We start from the raw sequence: 18,153 nt of genomic DNA on the forward strand, positions 1-18,153 counted from the left end.
CAGGCAGTCATAGGCGCACGTGGGAGGGATACTGGTTCAGGTCCTCCGCTGCTACCCCTGAGGAACGTCGATGGTAGGCCCAAGCTCCCCGGCCACGCTGGGCATCACAGTACGCAGCCTCCAGAAGCAGCACACCACTGGCCACGACCCGGGCCAAAATAGGAAGCGACCAACCACTGTCGCCTGCGACCCCTCACCTGGTACAGCACGCACCCATCCATGCTCTCCTGCCGATCTTCTTAGTAGGGGGGGGTGTCCCCTCGTGTTTCACCCGTCTGGATTGCTGATGCCAGTGTATTCCGGTGCCCTCACCGGCCCGGGGACCCTCCATCGCGACCCACGCAAGGCCTCAAGTGCTGGCGCCACTCTAGTTGCCGTCGCTGCCCCACCCAGGCAGGCCAGCCAGCCGATGAGGCCTCTCCAGGCAGGCCACCTGTTTAGCACCATCTGTAGGGCTGTGCAACGACCGGCCCTTTCTAGCTGTTGTAGGGATTATTGGGTGATGCGCCCATAAAGGCCTCCAGCCCTGGCCCCTGCAGCTCCAATAGTCCTGGGACAGGCCCACCAGCCGGGCCCCCCACACTCCTCAGGCCGCCGCTGCACCTCCAAAGCAGTTCAGACGCGGCCTCCACCACGCAGCAGCCGGATCGCGCTCTTCAAATTGCACCGGAAGGCACCTCCGGCCGGGACCCACAGCCGCCGTGTAAACCCGGCTCCTCCTCGCTGTAGCACACAATTAGAAGGCCCCCGGCCCCACAGCGTAAATTGATCTGGATCAAGCCACCAGTTGGGCCCTCGCACTCTCAAGGCCCCGCAGCACCGCCACAGCAGTCCGGCCTCGGGCCCCTCACAGCAGCAATCCGTAAGCGCCTCTGGCCTCCAGCGAGTGGGGGGGGGGAGCGGTCCCCTGAAGGCACCCCAACCAGGCACCCCCCGTCTACGCTCAAGCGTCATCCTCTTCTCACCTCCGTCCCCTCAGCGAAGGCCAGCCAGCCGGGCCCTCGCGTGAACCGCCGGTCCGCCCCTGCCTCCACAGCTATGCCGCCTCAGAGCAGGCCGGCACCCGGGGGGCAGATCTCAGGCCGGGAGTCGAGCCTCGTCGCGGGGTTTAGAGCGCTAGGTAGCTTTGTGCAGCGCCTGGCAGGGGCCGTTGAAGAAGCGGAACAGTTTTCGGATTTTGCCCCGGATTTTACGGGTGAAATCTAGGCTTCACGGAGCTCCGGAGTTAGGCGGTCATCTTCACTGGCGCCTGGCCATGCCCCCACACACCCGTTTTTAAGTCTGCAAAATTTAACATGTCTGTCACATATGTTTCCTGGTCTTGATGAAGTTAGGCTAAGTGATGTGACTGAAAGAACTGCTATGGGTACCGGCATATTGGCGGGACTATTTATTGCTTATGATTTTAACTGAGATTCCCCTGAGAGAAAACTAGAATTACATTCAATTCTGTGGACACTGAGCAGAAATAGTAACCACTGAGAGTGGATTACTCACCAGAACTACTGGCGTTGTCGAGAAGAAATCTCAATTTGTTAATGATTGTCTGTGAGTAGATTGGAAGAGGCCATTGCTGCCTGATGATTACATAAACAGAATCCAAGCCTCGGGGATCAGTCAAGGGAAGTGGTAATGGTCTGTATATGTACCAGGTGTTGACAATAAAGGTCCATGAACAGGTCAAGACATTGGACTCAAAGAGTGCCCTCTTATTTACAACTACAAAAAGCAATACACGACTTCCTTGTCTTTTGAAAGCTATGTGTGTCTATTATTGTTGTGTGTAGTTTAATCTTTAGAACTTCCTGATAAGGGAAAAATCCTACAATGTTCCTTGTTTCTACAAGATCATGGGACGTTAGAAGCTTCTTCTTTACCAGAATCTAACTAAAGAAATTGATCTAAGCCAAATAACTGTGCAGTGAAGGGCCAAATGTAATCATTTATTAGCTCCCTTGTTGCACAACAAATGATGTAGAACTAACAATGTCATCTCTTTCAGGTGGTGTAGGCGTCAGGCCTGGTGGAGGAATAGGTGGAGTTGGAGGAGTCGGTGCAGGAGGTAAAAATAAGCATCTCAGCTAATACAAACAGTTGTGTTCTCTCGAAAAAGACCATGTCCTACACTACATGTTGTTACTTTCCAGCAATCTATCCTGCCCTGCACTGGAAGACTATTCCGTACTCTGTTATAGTCCTTTCGGACTTACGAGGAGGATTGTTCTTGAGCGTAACTAGTATTTGCATAAATTGGCTCCTTCTGTCCCACCCTTTTAAGCTCAGCAGAGAGCAGACAAAGAGAACCGGGACAGTTAACAAGTGATCTGTGGGCAGCACGGCAATAGGGGGCTAATGGCCAGACAGAGGAATTTGACGGGAAGGGAGATGAAGTAAACAGGTGAAATTCTGTGGGGTAACTTGGTGATAGGGAAGTAAAGGATTAAAAAAAAGATGGTGGGAAGTAAGTGGAGGTAACAAGAATGGAGGAAAAAATAAATAAATAGAATAGTGTGCATGTCACGGTGTGAGACTGGACAGAAGGAGTAGAGTGGCAGAGGCTAGTTAAGAAAGTAAGAAAGAAATGTATAGGCCAGTGAGATAGAACGCAGAAAAAGAAGGTTATGATAAGGGATTGCTGATAACAAAATCTTCTCTATTATGCCATAGGAATCAATAGAGTCTCGGAAAATGCTATCCCACATTGGGGGAGCGTTTACCGTAGAGTGTTCCCTAACCTTTAATGGGGAATACCGCCACTGCAGAAATCTGTGCATTAGACTGGGGGCCGTGTTACTCCTGGGACACTCTTTACTCACACTATATGAGCGGCCACTGGTGTGCATCATGATGAACAAATCAGCAGGTTTCCTTTTGCCGGCGCGCCAAAGGCAAGCCCGCCTGTGCCCATCCGCAACCGACCAGGGCTAAGAGCCTCTCACCATGCCCGTTTTTTCAGTTACTCTGCACTAGAACTGAAGCAGCTGCAGGAGAACTGTCCTATTGAACATGGGATTCATGTCAACATTATGGAGTAAGGATCCTGACTTATAGGGACACCCATTCTGAAGTCTCCCTGTCCCCCAGCAGACGGGCTTCTCCCACCATTGAAAAGGCCCCTCAGTCTTAGTTACTCCTAAACACCAGGAGAAGAGGGGAATTACAATCTGCTATTTAAATACTCGCTCAATGGTTAAACATCAGCTTGAAATCTTTCAGCTAGTCGACTCAGACAAACTGGGCATCCTCCTCCTTTATGAAGCATGGCGTACAGCTGAGTCTGTTCCCGACATCCTGGCAGCAGTGCCTGATAATTATTATATTCTTCAGGCCAATAGGTCCTTGGGGAAAGCGGGAGGCGGGGTCGCGGCCATTATCAGCCAGAAACAACAGTTCACTTCTTTAGGTATCACAGGTATCCCTTCAGTCGACAGCCTAATACTCAAATTTGAATCTCCCTCGACCTCTTTTATTTGCGTGCTATTCTACAGACCCCCCCATGTCATGCCCACATTCCCACAATTACTTGGCGATATGATCTCCCACATGGCTATCCATCATCCCGGAATCCTTATAATCGGAGATTTTAATTATTGCCCACTGATATACAGGAAAGCACTGATTCTATAGAATTTGCTGATCTTCTCCTGGGAATGAATTGCACCCATCATATTAACGGAGCAACCCACTTAAAAGGGCATATGTTAGACCAAGTCTGGACATCTAACTTGGAAAACTCCAAGTTCCTAATCTCCCCATGTACATGGTAGGACCACTATCTTATCACATTTACGATCTCCTGTATTCCCCCTGACAAATACTTATTGACTAGAAATCATGTGGCCAGAAACTGGAAACGTGCCAACATTAAGGAATTTTGCTCCTTACCATTACATCCCGTATTGCACATGAGTCTCTCCATACTCAGGAATCAACCATCAAGACATGGCTGGAATCCGCCAGTGACAAAATTACCCCCTATAAAAAAATTAAGATTCTGCCTCCCCATGATGCCCAACGATGGTTCTCTAATGACTTAAAATTTAAGAAACTTGCTCTAAGGCAAACTGAGCGTAGCTGGAGACGGGATTACTCTCCGGACAAAAAGGCTTGTTATGTAAAACTACTTAAAGAGTATAAAAATGCCATCCTTCAGACTAAGGTGGAATATTTCTCTACAAAAATGTTAAACTCAGCGACCAAGTCCAAGGATAGTTTTTCCATAGTTGACGAACTCGCCAAACCGGACAGAGTTATGGCTAAATACCTGTTCTCTCACAATCTTTATGCGACTTTCTCAATCTTTACTTCATACGATCAAGGCCAGTATTCCTCCTTCTATACCAACTACGGCCTCTCCAGTCTTATGCAAAAACCCATCTTTGCTTGATCAAATCCCCCCCCATCTCAAAGGAAAAGTTTGTGGGCCTTCTAGGAAAGTTGGGTCCGGCTCCCCCACAGATTGCTGTCCTCCCCACATTTTACGTCAACCCTCTCCTGAATTGCCCAGACCCGCCTTTCGCACTTCTTAACAACTCCCTTAAACTTGGTATTGTCCCCAACTCTTTCAAAAGTGCTGAAATTGTCCAGATACTGAAGAAGCCTAACTCTGATCCCCTGGTTCTCAGTAACTACCGCCCTATTTCGCTGCTGCCCTACCTAGATAAAATCTTGGAAGGTCATATCATGAATTGTTCATCGAACACTACTTGGTATTGCTTGACCTATCGGCTGCCTTTGACACGGTCGATCATGGTCTCCTGATCGACCGTGTCATCAGCGCCCGGATCCAGGGCCGGGCGCTGAACTGGATTTCCTCCTTCCTTAGCAACCGATTTCAAGCGGTCCGTCTGGCTAATTTCTCATCCAAAAAAATGAAACTGACTTGCGAGGTATCGCAGGGGTCTTCCCTGTCATCCCTTCTTTTTAATCTATATTTGTTACCCCTGATCCGATCATTACGTGAAAGAAGGGTTGAAACATTTAACTATGCTGATGACTTGCAGCTGGTGTTTGACATCAACTCCGCTACCTCCTCAGTGTCCAATTTTCAGTCCACCATGTGCTTCATCAGTAATTAGATGAATTCCAATCAATTGAAACTCAACCCCGATAAAACCCAGCTCATTCTGACTCGGGGGCCCGCTAACCTGTGGAACTCTAGTTTTTGGCCTCCTTTCCTGGGTAACCCCCACTTACAGTTGGCTTGGGCAACAGCCTGGGGATTGTAATCAGCAGCGATCTGCCCATGAAAGCCCAGATTGGTTCGGTGGTATCTGCCTGCTTTTTCCGTCTGCGCAGAATCCGGAAGATCAGCAGATTCCTGACCACTGAGGCCCTGACTCTGGTCGTTCTAGCCTTGGTAATCACGCGTCTCGACTACACCAACTCATTATATGTTGGTATCCCAGCTTATCAATTACACCGTTAGCGGCGCAGAACCACGCAGCCAGATTAATCGCCCAGCAGACATCACGTTAAACCTCTGCTGAAGAGCCTACACTGGCTCCCAGTGGCCAAACGCTGTGCCTTCAAACTGGGCTGTACCATCTTTAAAGCCCTTGCTGGAAACGGTCCAGCCTTCATTTCTTCTACAATTAAACGTTATTTCCCTTCCCGAGATCTGCGCTCTTCCAACCTCAACCTACTGTCTACTTTTCTGTTTAAACGCAAAAAGCATGGAGGGCTCAGATTTGCGGTTCTGGCCCGCAATTTTGGAACTCGCTCCCCTTATTTATTTATTTATTTATAAAGTTTTATATAGCGCGAACAGGAAGTGAGAACAGCGTCCCCCTAAGCTCAGTTTAGGAAAAAGCTTAAAACCTGGCTATTTTCCCAAGCATATCAGTAAGGTGACTGCCCGTTAATGCTGCGCCCCTTCCGCCTTCAGCGCCATGAAACCACATGGTGTATGTGCACTTATGAAATTCCTTTAACATAAATGGCCTATTTACATACATGGTATTTATTTCCATACTTCATGTCCTATCAGAGTGTGGGATAGTTCTCGATTTGGGAGATGGTGATGCTGCATTTGTGTAGTAGTTCTCTTAGAACTGCTTTATGGCTTCTGGCTCAGTAGCAGGCTACCAGTATCATAAACTCTTTCGCACAATATTCTCTTTAAGGTAGCCTGCACCTCTAGAATTCAATGGAGGATTATCACACGCTACAAACACACATGTTCTTTTCTGAAATGGTCATGCAATGATTCATTATCAATATCACCAACTTCTCTTTCACATGAAAATGTCCACAGCTGATGATATCCTGTCTGAAATTAACTGGGATGGGTTATCCCCCATGTGACTCTGAAGGTAAAATCAGTTGCTTGCACCCTTGACACTGGCCTTGCCTTCAAAGAACACATTGCCAAGAAAACCAAGACAGCATTGTATAACTGTTACCGCCTGAAGAAAGTGAAAACTATATATCCCACGAACCGACTGCAGAACAACAGCCGTAGTCGACGTATTCTCACACCTAGATGAAGATAATGCCAGGCAGTGTATTTTCCCTGACATCACACGGGCTCCTTTGAGTGGCATACTACATAAGGCAGTTTGACTCATCAAAGGCCTACATAAGTCTTAGCATATCACTTCAACCCTGGTGGAAATTTATTGGCTCCTTCTCTAGGTCTACATCTAGATACACTGCATGACAACCAAGGCCACCAGAAGTGGTGCCCCTCCAAGCCTGGCAGACGAATGCACTTCCTTGGATGGAGAGCTGCCCATTAGAAACTAGGACATCACCAGTATGGAAACAAAACATGTAAATAAGATAAAGGAGAAGACATGCCTTCTTCGTCTATACTCCCAAGATCTGGAACAACACCCTATCAACTTCAGAAATGATGTCCCAACCCTTCCACAATTCAGAAAGGAGCTACAGAACCACATCTTCTAAGAACACTATCTGCACAAAAGAGTATACACCATCAACATCTTGCTTTATTGTCATATATGATGAATCCTAACTCAGGATTCCCACCCTTGTTTAGTGCATATTGCTCTCAAGCTATGTTCATACATAGATGTTCTCTATTTCAGCAAAAATTGACAGGTAGGACCTTGAACATATGCAAATTGACCTAGTGACAGGGTTCGCCTTGTGTTGGCCACAGTGCTAAAATCAAGAGCCATCTCTTTTTGATCCTGGTTTAGCACTGAAGTGATATATGACTCAGATCAAATTGCACGTTCTAGAGTTTTGTGCTCCCTTTTTACTGCAGAGTTTAAGGTAAGTAAAAATGAATGTCGAAAATGCAGACATACCATGCAGAAGAAGAATAGGATTAGAAAAAGAATAAGATTTGCATATATCATTACGCATTTTTGTGTAGGGCTGTAATTCCCTCCCTTTGGCGCTTTGCTGAGATCACACTCCAAACTGTATTTTAACCTTTTCATAAAAACTCAACTTGAGAAGGCAGATAAACCAGGGTAAATCTGTAGGGCTTGCAGAGTAAAGAATCCGAAAAACGGTTGATTCTAAGAACCTCAGGTTGCATATTCGTGCATAAAAGAGAAACAGCAAGAGGTTTAGACTAGCATGAGCAGCGCAGGTCTCAACCACGCAGGCAGTAGCATGCACATGTAAACAACGAATATGCCTTAACCACGTATATGCTTGGTTAAGGTATATATGAGTTTTAGTTGCTGCTGCTGCCGGGCGGAAGCGCATGAAGAGGAATGATCGGAACGAGGAGGACAGGTAAGTCAGGTTTTGATAGGGTCCGGGTTAGTTTGTAGGGTGTGGGGGATCAGGGTAGTTTACAGGGACGAAGGGGTGTCTTGAGTATCTGAAAGAAACAGGTTAGTATTAGGTTTCTTACCGTAGAATGTCCCCAGGCGTCAGACTGGATCCGGAAAATTTTGCGTAGCAGTACCCCTGCGCGTCGGTAGGCGTCGTCTGCGGCTCCGCGTCCCTCGTCGGCGTCGTTGGCGCCGGGATGACGTCGTCGGAGTACTTAGATGCCACCCTCGCGCACTGACGTTACTTCTTATTTTTTCCGCACCTGCAAGCGCAGGTCCGGAGAAAGTGGTACCCTTTAGTCACTTTTTGACTAAGCCTTTTCAATCCTTTTTGGATCCGTTTTGAGTTGCACGACTCCATCGGTGCCGGTAGGAATGCCCGGGTTCAAGCCCTGTGCCGACTGCAACCGACTGATGTCAGTTACCGACTGCCATCGCCGGTGCCTACATTGCCTGGGGCCCGACCATGATGACAAGTTGTGCCCCGACTGTCGGGCCTTGACGTCGAAGGCTAGGCTGGAGCAGTCCCGTAAGCACCTCAAGCTCTGGCAGTCGGCCCGCGCCGTTCGAGGTCCCGGTCCGGAAGGAGGTCGAGGGACCGGTCGCGGGGCCGGAGTCATCACAGCTTGGCAAGTCGACACCACTCGTCGGGCTCCAAGTCCTCAGGTAAGAGGCACAAGAAGTCGAAGAGGCGACATCGCTCTTCTGACTCCCCCCGAGGCTCGCGTGACGCGGTTGGGGGTTCGGGTGACACCGCCCACGCGGCTCCGCCGGAGCCGCAGGCGTCGTGGCCTGCTACATACCCGCCGGTCCCTGGACAGAACGCGATGCCGGAGGAGATCGATGCCTTCCTCATGGCCATGAGGTCGCTCTCTCCTCCATTGGGTTCCGCGGCGCCTTCGGGCCAAGCGGCCCCGACTGGGAGCCCAAGCGGGATGGGTGCTTCGGCCCCAGTACTGTCGGGTGCTTCTACCCTGGCGCCGTCGGCGACTTCCGTCCCAACGCCGCAAGGTCCCGCTGGATCCGGTTCCGGATCCGGATCGCCGCTGGTCGACCTTACGACCCCGCATGCGTCGACCCCTAGGGTGTCATTCCCGGCGTCGTCCCCGCACGACGCCGTCCCTGGTCCACCCCTCGGTACGGATCCAGCGTCGGAGCGGCGTCGCTCGACGTCGCATTTGGCGCCAGCCAAAGCGGAGTTCTTCGAGGATCTGGGTCCATCCTTTACACGTGATTTTCAGGACATGGATGACGAGGGAGACTGGGGGGGTCTGAGGACCCCCTGGCACGTGAGTGCCACTCATTTCAGGACTGGACACAGGAACTAGGGGAAGCCAGTGGCCTGGATACCTCCCCAGACACTGGTTTTGTCTCCCCTCCTACCGTGGCTACGGAGGAGGGGGCTGCTTATAGTGTGGTGCTGACGAGGGTGGTCAAGGCCTTGGCTCTTGGGCTCCCCGTTGCAAAGGTGAGGTCTAACATCCTCACCGAGGTCCTTAAACCGCAGGTAAGCTCCCCAGAGCCTCTACTGCCGTTTAATGAGGCTCTCACTGGTGTCCTGTTGGGCACCTGGTCCAGGCCCGCTTCAGGTCCCCTTGTAGATAGGAACGTCGCTAGGCGCCACCGCCCTGCTCCGGGAGACCCTAGTTTCTTGTCCACCCACCCCACCCCCGAGAGCCTGGTTATCCAGGCCTCTATTTCCCAATCCGCATTCCCAACTGCACCACCAGATCGGGAATCCAAGAGGTATGAACAATTCGGGAAGAAGATGTTCTCCTCCCTTAGTTTGGGATTGCGGTCGGTCAACACCGCGTGCCTCTTGGGTGTTACACCCACTCTCTGTGGGATATGGTCGCGAACGTGCTGCCTGAGTGCCCGGAGGGAGCCCGGGTGAAGCTCGCTCAAGCCCTCGCGGAGGGAAGAGACGCCGCGCGGTATTCTATTCGATGTGGACTGGATACCATGGACTCGCTGGGAAGAGCGATTTCCACGACTGTGGCGGTTCTCCGCCACGCCTGGCTGAGGTCCGCCAACTTCTCGGCCGATGTCCAGAACAAACTTATGGACATGCCGTTCGATGGCAGCCATCTCTTCGGTGGCAAGACAGATAGTGCGCTGGAACGCTTTAAGGACTCCAGGGCTACGGCCAAGTCCTTGGGCCTTTCGGCCCGCGTCAGCAAACTTCTGCCCAGTGCTCCTTTCGTGGCCACGGGAGGAGCACCCCCACACGTCCTGCCAGCCACGGGTCGCAGACTACCATTCAGTGCGGCGGCGGGTGTGGTTACCGCCGCGGCAGTAACAGGGGACAACGGCACGGCCAGTCCACATCCACCCCCGCAGCATCCATCTCAAAGCCTTCCTAGTCCGAGCTTTCAGGCCCATTTGATGCCAGTGGGGGGCAGGGCTCGCCATCACCTCCTCCACTGGCGCTCCATCACATCGGACAGGTGGGTGCTGCAAATCGCCCGAAGGGGCTACTCCCTCCCCTTCGAGGCGACCCCTCCAGCCATGCCACCGCATACCACCGTGTTTCGGGGGATCACTTGCAACTTCTGCAAGAGGAAGTGTCGGCCCTCTTGGCCAAGGGGGCCATTGAGCGCTTTCCTGGGCCAGAAGTAGGGTGTGGTTGTTACTCCCACTACTTTTTGGTTCCCAAGAAGGGTAAAGGGGGCCTACACCCTATCTTGGACCTACGGAACGTCAATGGCTTCCTCCGGAAGGAGAAGTTCAAGATGCTGACTTTGGCTCAGTTCTTAGCTGCCCTAGACCCAGAAGACTGGATGGTAGCGTTGGACTTGCAGAACACATATTTTCACATCCCCGTCCTGCCGGCCCACTGGCGTTACCTGCGGTTCACGGTAGGCCACGAGCACTTTCAGTTTACCGTGCTCCCCTTCGGCCTTACCAGCGCCCCACGGGTGTTCATGAAAGTGAAGGCGGTGGTCGCAGCTCATCTGCGCAGGTTAGGGGTTTCAGTCTTCCCCTACCTCGACGACTGTTTGTTGAAGGCAGGCTGGCCCCAGACAGTCGTCAGCCACCTACAGACTACGGCCGACCTCCTGCACCTGCTGGGGTTCTCCATCAATGTGCCGAAGTCGCACCTGTGTCCCTCTCAGAAGCTCCTCTTCATCGGAGCGGTTCTAGACTCGGCGCAGTTTCGGGTTTATCCTCCCAAACAGCGGGTTCGGAATATTCAGGCTCTGATTCCGATCTTTCAGCCGTTATCCCGAGTCTCGGTCAGGTTGAAGCTGCGGCTTCTGGGGCTGATGGCCTCCTGCATCCTTCTGGTGCATCACGCCAGGTGGCGGATGCGGGCTCTGTAGTGGGACCTGAAGTTTCAGTGGGCCCAGCATCAGGGCAACTTGTCTGACCATGTCTTGATCTCGGAGGGCACTTTAAGACAGTTGCAATGGAGGCAGATCCCTCTCCCTACCCTAACCGGAGCACGTAGTAGTGACGGACGCGTCCCTTCAGGGCTGGGGGGGGGCCACATGGGAGAGGAGGAGATCAGAGGCCTCTGGTCTCCGGCGGAGTACCGGCACCGCATCAACCTTCTGGAGCTGCGGGCGATCCGGCTTGCACTGAAGGCATTCCTCCCCTGTGTCCAGGGGAGTGTAGTGCAGGTGTTCACGGACACCACCACTGCCATATGGTACTCCAACAAACAGGGCGGGGTGGGGTCGTGGACCCTATGCCAGGAGGCTCTGTGCCTCTGGCAGTGGCTGGAACATCAGGGCGTGACCCTGGTGGTTCAACACCTGGCAGGTTCCCTGAACGCCAGGGTGGACGAACTCAGCCGTCGGTGCAGGGTGGATCACGAATGGCGTCTGAACTCGGACGTGGCGCAAGGTCTCTTTCAGCAGTGGGGGCAAGGTCTCTTTCAGCAGTGGGGAGAGCCTTGGTTAGATCTAATCGCCACAGAAGAGAACGCGCAATGTCATCAGTTCTGCGCGTTGGAATTTCCAAGGCGGCGCTCGCTCGGAGACGCTTTTCGTCGCGAGTGGAGTTGCGGTCTGTTGTATGCCTTTCCGCCTATACCACTTCTGCCCAGAGTGCTGAAGAAGATCAGGCGCGACCGGGCCCAAGTCATTCTTGTGGCTCCGGACTGAGCACGAAGATACTGGTATCCCAAGCTACTCAGCATGTCAGTCGATCCCCCGATTTGTCTGCCTCTTCAGGAGTCCCTTCTGTCGCAGCAGCAGGGGATGGTCCTCCACCCGAACCTGTCCAGACTCCACCTTCATGCGTGGAGATTGAGCGGCGACAGTTGAGGCCATTTGACTTGCCTCCGGAAGTCTGTGATTTCATTCTGGCAGCCAGGCGTCCCTCCACAAAATCGGTATACGCCTGCAGGTGGAACAAATTTGTGGCATGGTGCACAGCGAAGGCTGTGGATCCACTTTCTGCCCCTCTTTCTGAGGGTCTCCCTTTTTCTCTTTCTCTTGCCCAGCAGGGCTATGCTCTGGGCACTATCAAGGTCTACCTCTCTGCCATTTCTGCCTTCTTAAGGCTTCCTGATCAGCCCTCTTTGTTCAAGGCCCCAGTTGTAAATAGGTTTTTGAAGGGCATCACTCATATGTTTCCCCCTGTTCCTTTCGTGATGCCTCAGTGGGACTTGAACCTTGTTCTGACTTACCTGATGTGCGCTCCCTTCGAGCCGCTTCATAACTGTCCTCTTCGTCTTCTTACTCTTAAGACTGCATTCCTGGTTGCCATCACCTCTGCCAGGAGAGTGAGGGAGCTCTATGCTCTTTCCTCTAAACATCCTTTCCTTTCTGTCCATCCGGACAAGGTTGTGTTGCGGACGCGACCCTCTTTCCTGCCCAAAGTAGTCACAGCCTTCCACATCGAGCAGTCCATCACCTTGCCCACCTTCTTTCCACCTCCGCATCCCTCAAAAGAGGAAGAGAGGCTCCACCCTCTGGACCCAAAATGTGCGCTCTCATACTATCTGGATCGCACACGTCAGTTCCGGGTGGATGACCAACTTTTTGTTGGTTACGTGGGCGCTAAGAAAGGTCGGGCGGTGCACAAACGAACCATCTCTCGAGGGGTCATCCTGTGCATCAAGGCGTGCTATTCTCTGGCTAAAAAGGAGCCTCCTGTTGGGCTGAGGGCCATTCCACTCGGGCCACGGCGGCTACTACTGCCCTGGGTCGGGGAGTCCCCTTGCAGGACATCTGTCAAGCAGCTACGTGGGCCTCGCTGCACACGTTCGCAAGACACTACTGCCTGGACAGCCAAGTCCGGAGAGATGGCTTCTTTGGCCGTTCCGTTCTCCAGGACTTTCTGGTGTGATCATTGGTTCGCAGACCCACCACCGGGGTTGGTATTGCTGGGGTATCTATTCTAAGGTAAGGAATCTAATACTAACCTGTTTCTTGCAGATGCACAAGTTACTTACCTTCGGTAACGATATATCTGTAAGAAACAGTAGTTAGTATTAGATTCCTTACCGCCCCACTCATCCTCCCCGTTCTGCGAACCGATATCTAGGGTTAAGGTCATCCCCTTTCAGGACCCTAGTTTCATGGCTCCAGTGTTAGTTTTTATCATGGCTGTGCGTTTCTGGCGCCGAAAAGCTGTGTATAAGAACTGACGTCAGCGCGCAAGGGCGGTGTCTAAGTACTCCGACGACGTCATCCCGGCGCCAACGACGCCGACGACGGACACGGATCCGCAGACGGCACCTACCGACGCTTAGGGGTACTGCTACGCAACATTTTCCGGATCCAGTCTGACGCCCGGGGATATTCTAAGGTAAGGAATCTGATACTAACTACTGTTTCTTACAGATATATCGTTACCGAAGGTAAGTAACTTGTGCTTTACGGCTCAGGGCAGGAGAAGGAAGTGGGGGTAGATTATTTGGGTTGGGGGTATTTTGGGGGGGTTGGGGTAGTTTTTTTGGGCTGGGGGGCTGGAGTTTTAGGGTTCAGGGCAGGGGACAGGAAAGGGGACGTTTTCAGGTGGAGGGGCAGTTGGACGTTTTAGGACTCAGGGTAGAGACGGTGGTGGGGTATATTATTGGTGTTGGGGTGGTTTTGGTGGGTGTGGGGTCGGAGTGGTTTTCAGGGCTTGGGTTAGGAGTTGTAGGGCTTAGGGCAGGGGACTGGAAAGGAGCAGTTTTATGGCTGAGGGGGCAGTTGGACTGAGGTGGGGTAGGTGAGGTAATATTTCAGGGGCGGGGCTTGTTTTAGGGCTCAGGGAGGGGGCTGGGGTTGAAGTAGTTTTAAGGGGGCTGAGTTGTAGAGCTCAGGGTAGGGGACAGGATAGGGGCAGTTTTCAGGTCAAGGGGGCAGTTGGGCTGGGGTAAGGGATGAGGGGGAGGTTGGGATTTTAGGTTTAGGATGTTTTTAGTGTTTAGGGCAGAGGGGCAGGAGTGTGATCTTTATCCCACATGCCCATTTGCCAAACATGTCCTTACCACGAAATAGCATGATAAAGGCATGAGTGGTAAAGGCGTGCAAAGTAAAGACGCAGTCGGGGTTTAAACCGCGTGGTTAAGGCATGAGTTTTTCCATCACACAACCATCCTGGAAGGCTTCCTTCTTGGTAGCCATTACGTCAGCTCTCAGAGTGACCGAAATACAGGTTCTCTGTACACATGAACATTACACAGTATTTAATAGCAACGGGCTAGTGATGAGGACCCATGCTAAAGCCCTCCCTAAATTAGCCTTGGATTTCTAAGTCAATCCGACCATTACTTTGCCTACATCTTTTCAGAATCCGTCTCCTGCAGAGACGTCTCTTCATTCTCTGGATGTTAGGAGGGTGTAATGAAGCCATTATATTATAATCCATACCACAAAGGGTATTGAAATGTAACCTAGATAGGACAAAATGCATAAGAAAATCAAAGCAACTATTTATCAACTATGGTCCTATATAGACAGGATATGCCACTTCTAAACAATCCTTGTCTAGTTGGATTGTCACCTGCTTAATCCTTTGTTATCAGAAAGCTAACAAAAGCATATCTGGTAGATCTACAGCCCTCTCCTCCAAAGGTAAGTTAGCTACCAATGCTTTACTTAGGAACATCCCAATTGCAAAGCTGCATCTTGGAGATCAGTTCACACCTTTACGAGACACTAATGTCTTGATTTCGGACGCCAAGAATGATGCCTTAGTGGAGCAAGCCTCTCTAAGGATTTTTTTTGCCTAATTATACTATTCTCCTTTTTTTATATCTTCCTTTGCAAGGTTGTTGGGGGATGAGCTAGCTCCATCTATTCAGTGCTTATCCAGTATTATGGGTATCTTTCATAGATTCACATGCCTGAATCATTCCCCGTCGTCGGGGTGGGAGTCCCCGGTATATAAAATAGTAATGTCCTAAAGACATATATATATATATATATATATATATGTGTATACTAATAGGCCAGAGGCCTCACATTAGTAACCTATCTGAGTCCTTTTGTAAAAAAGGACCAAACTTTGGCCAGGAGCCAATCAGCTACTACCACCCTCTAGAACCTTCCTGGAAGGAGCCCTAGTCCCTCAGATTTTCTACCGCACGTCGTGCTAAGGGAGTCTCCACTGAGCTCTGCTCAGGTTTCTGGTTTTTCTGGATCTTATCCATATTTTTCTCTCTTTATTTACTCCTGTAAGGAGAACTAGAGTCTCCTATGTCTACCACTGCTAAGAAAGGGCTCTTCAGACCTTGCGCCTCATGTAAGAAGCTGAGACTGCATGTAGATGACAAACATGAAGACTGCCTCTACTGTCTCTACCCTGACCACTCTGCCAAGGATTGCAAGGTCTGCCGCACTTTCTCTGTCAAGACTCTAAAAGACAGAGAGGGACGCCTGCTTCTATGGCTTCAGAGACTGAAGGACAAGGATCAGATAGTCTCTTCAGGTGAGAGCGAGTGTTCCTTTAGGAGCTCACACTCCTCTTCTAAAAGGCCCAGACAGACGTCTCCAGGTCCGTCTACTTTGCCTCCTCAAAAGAAGACGCCCAAGTCTTCAGAGGGTCGACCTAAGACCATGGCAGTGAAGATTTCTCCTCAGGAAACCACCTTCAAAAAGCCTGGCCTAGTGTCTTCTGCATTGCCTGGGACAGCGTCGACAGTCACCATCTCTACGTCGACAGCTTCTGCCTTCACGACCTCTACTTCAACTTCGTCGTCGTCTGGTAGGTCTATTACGTCTATAATTCCCGTTAAAAGGTCGTCGTCGACGTCGGCGTCGTCGACAGCTCCTTCGTCGACGAAGCCAAAGCCTCCGTCGTCGACGAAAGCACCTTCGACGTCGACGATTACCTCGTCGACGAAGTCATCGACGAAGCCGTCGACGTCGACACCAGCGTCAACGAAGCCGTTGACACCAGCGTCGACGAAGCCGTCGACGACAAGACCGTCGACGAAGACGTCAACACTACCGTCTACGACATCGTCGTTGGTACAAATGGCAGAGAAGTCTACGGTGGCCGCCAGTTTCTCACCGTCGACAACCACCCCGTCGACGGGCCCGTCGACGGAAGGATCACCCAAGCTGAAGTGTATCTATACACACTTCAGGATGTCGTCGCATACGCTGATGCCAGAGGCAACGTCTCCTAGCAGAGTCCAGCCACTGCCGCCGGCTAATTTATTGGAGACTGAGGACTATGAAGATGGCGCTATGTTCTCAACCGCAACAAGCCCATCACAGCTGCTCGTTAAAGTACATGAGAGCTCGGTCAATGAAGATATGGATCAGGAAGAAATTCCATATCAGGAAGAATACCATTCGCCTCCTCCTGCACAGCCTATGGTGTGCCTCCCGGCTTCAATTGTCACGGACCTCCAATTCCTTATAGCGGATTACAAACAGCGGTTCCCACCTACTCCGACACCTCCAGTGGTGCCACCTCAAGCGGTGTGGTCAGCTCCTCCTCCTCGCCATAGACCGCCTCCACTGGTGATTACCCCAGATCCTGTGTCTCTGCCTCCGCAACAATCTTCGGACGAAGAGGAGGCTGTGGAAGAAGACGAGGAGGGTCAACAGGAGGAGGGAGAAATACAGGATGACGAGTGGAACGAATACGTAATCTCACATCCAGCTTCCCCTAACCAGGCTCAGGTGGACTCCCCCCAGGAAGACATCGGGGGGTTTCACAATATTATAGAGCGTGCAGCAGCAAGATTCAATATAGAAATGACCATACAACCTCAGGACTGCTTCTTATACGACTTCAAGGAGCCATTCAGGAAGACGGTCAGGTCAATACCAATTATCGACCATATCTGGGATCAAGGAGTTAAGATAATGCAGAACCCCTCTTCTCTCATTCCAGTGCCGGCCAGACTTGATAAAAAATACAAGGCCCCGGACAAGACACAGGCATGCCTTACAGGCCAACCTAAACCGGACTCCGTGATAACACAGGCCGCGCAGCGGAAATCCAACAATCCGGCTGCTGCACTGACTGCGCCTCCGGACAAGGAAGGCCGTAAACTCGATAACATCGGGAAGAGATTCTCGTCGATTTCGGCCATTAACGTCAGAGCGGCAAACGCGCTTGCGCCTTGGGACGCTACAATCGCCAGATGTGGGCAGATGTAGCCCCATACCTAGGCTCACTGTCAGAGGAGCAGAAAGACGAGGTCAAGAAAATTCTCCTTGAAGGAGATCGCTCCGCCTCAGAAATTATCGACGTGGCGATGGATATCGCTTCAACAGGATTTCGCCAGCTGGCGGGGGCGGCTGTCCTTAGGCGCCAAGGCTGGCTGAAAGCTACATCGTTCCGGCCGGAAGTCCAAGCCAAGGTACTGGACATGCTGTTTGACGGCGAGCTTCTCTTCGGAAAGCATATAGACGAGATGCTCCAGGGTATCAAGAAAGATACAGAGACCGCAAGATCCCTTGGAACACTCCAGTACAAGAATACTTCCTTTCGAGGCTCCAGAGGAAGAGGCCAGCAGACAAGAGGTGGATACCAGGGGTACAAATCCTCCTTTGGCTCGTCCCAGCAATACAGACCTCAGTACCAGCAGAGGCAGCAACAAGGCCAGTCTTCTTACAATAAGTCCTCCTTTCGAGGGAGAGGGGGGAAGAAAGAACCCCCTAGAAGACAGTGACTTCTTTCTCATACAGGCCTCCGTTTCTTCTCCAGGTTACGTAGTTGGAGGGAAAATTTCCAACTTCCTCCACAATTGGCAGAAAATAACTACGGATCGTTGGGTGCTCCAACTGGTTCGGGCATACTTTGGAGTTTGTGGACACTCCCCCTTCGAACCCTCCATGTCCCATGCCACACAGGAATCTTCATCTTCTTCAAGCGGAACTCTCACTAATGCTTCAAAAGGGAGCCGTGGAAAGAGTTCCCAGAGGTCAGAGGGGGAAAGGATTCTACTCAAGGTTCTTTGTGATACGAAAAAAGGAGAAGAAATCGAGACCTATAC

General features: G+C 51.3%; 1 protein-coding gene across 23 annotated transcripts in view; it reads left to right on the forward strand.

Moving 5' to 3' along the window:
* ELN (elastin) overlaps positions 1-18,153 on the forward strand; it is a 496,210-nt gene that overhangs the window by 453,495 nt on the left and 24,562 nt on the right. For all 23 annotated transcript variants that reach the window (XM_078679544.1, XM_078679545.1, XM_078679547.1 and 20 more), the window contains one exon: positions 2,003-2,062. In XM_078679544.1, the coding sequence (XP_078535670.1) occupies positions 2,003-2,062 (60 nt within the window). The remainder of the gene's footprint in view (positions 1-2,002; positions 2,063-18,153) is intronic.

This window comes from Lissotriton helveticus, chromosome 3_1, assembly GCF_964261635.1.
Source record: "Lissotriton helveticus chromosome 3_1, aLisHel1.1, whole genome shotgun sequence".
Classification (NCBI taxonomy): domain Eukaryota; kingdom Metazoa; phylum Chordata; class Amphibia; order Caudata; family Salamandridae; genus Lissotriton; species Lissotriton helveticus.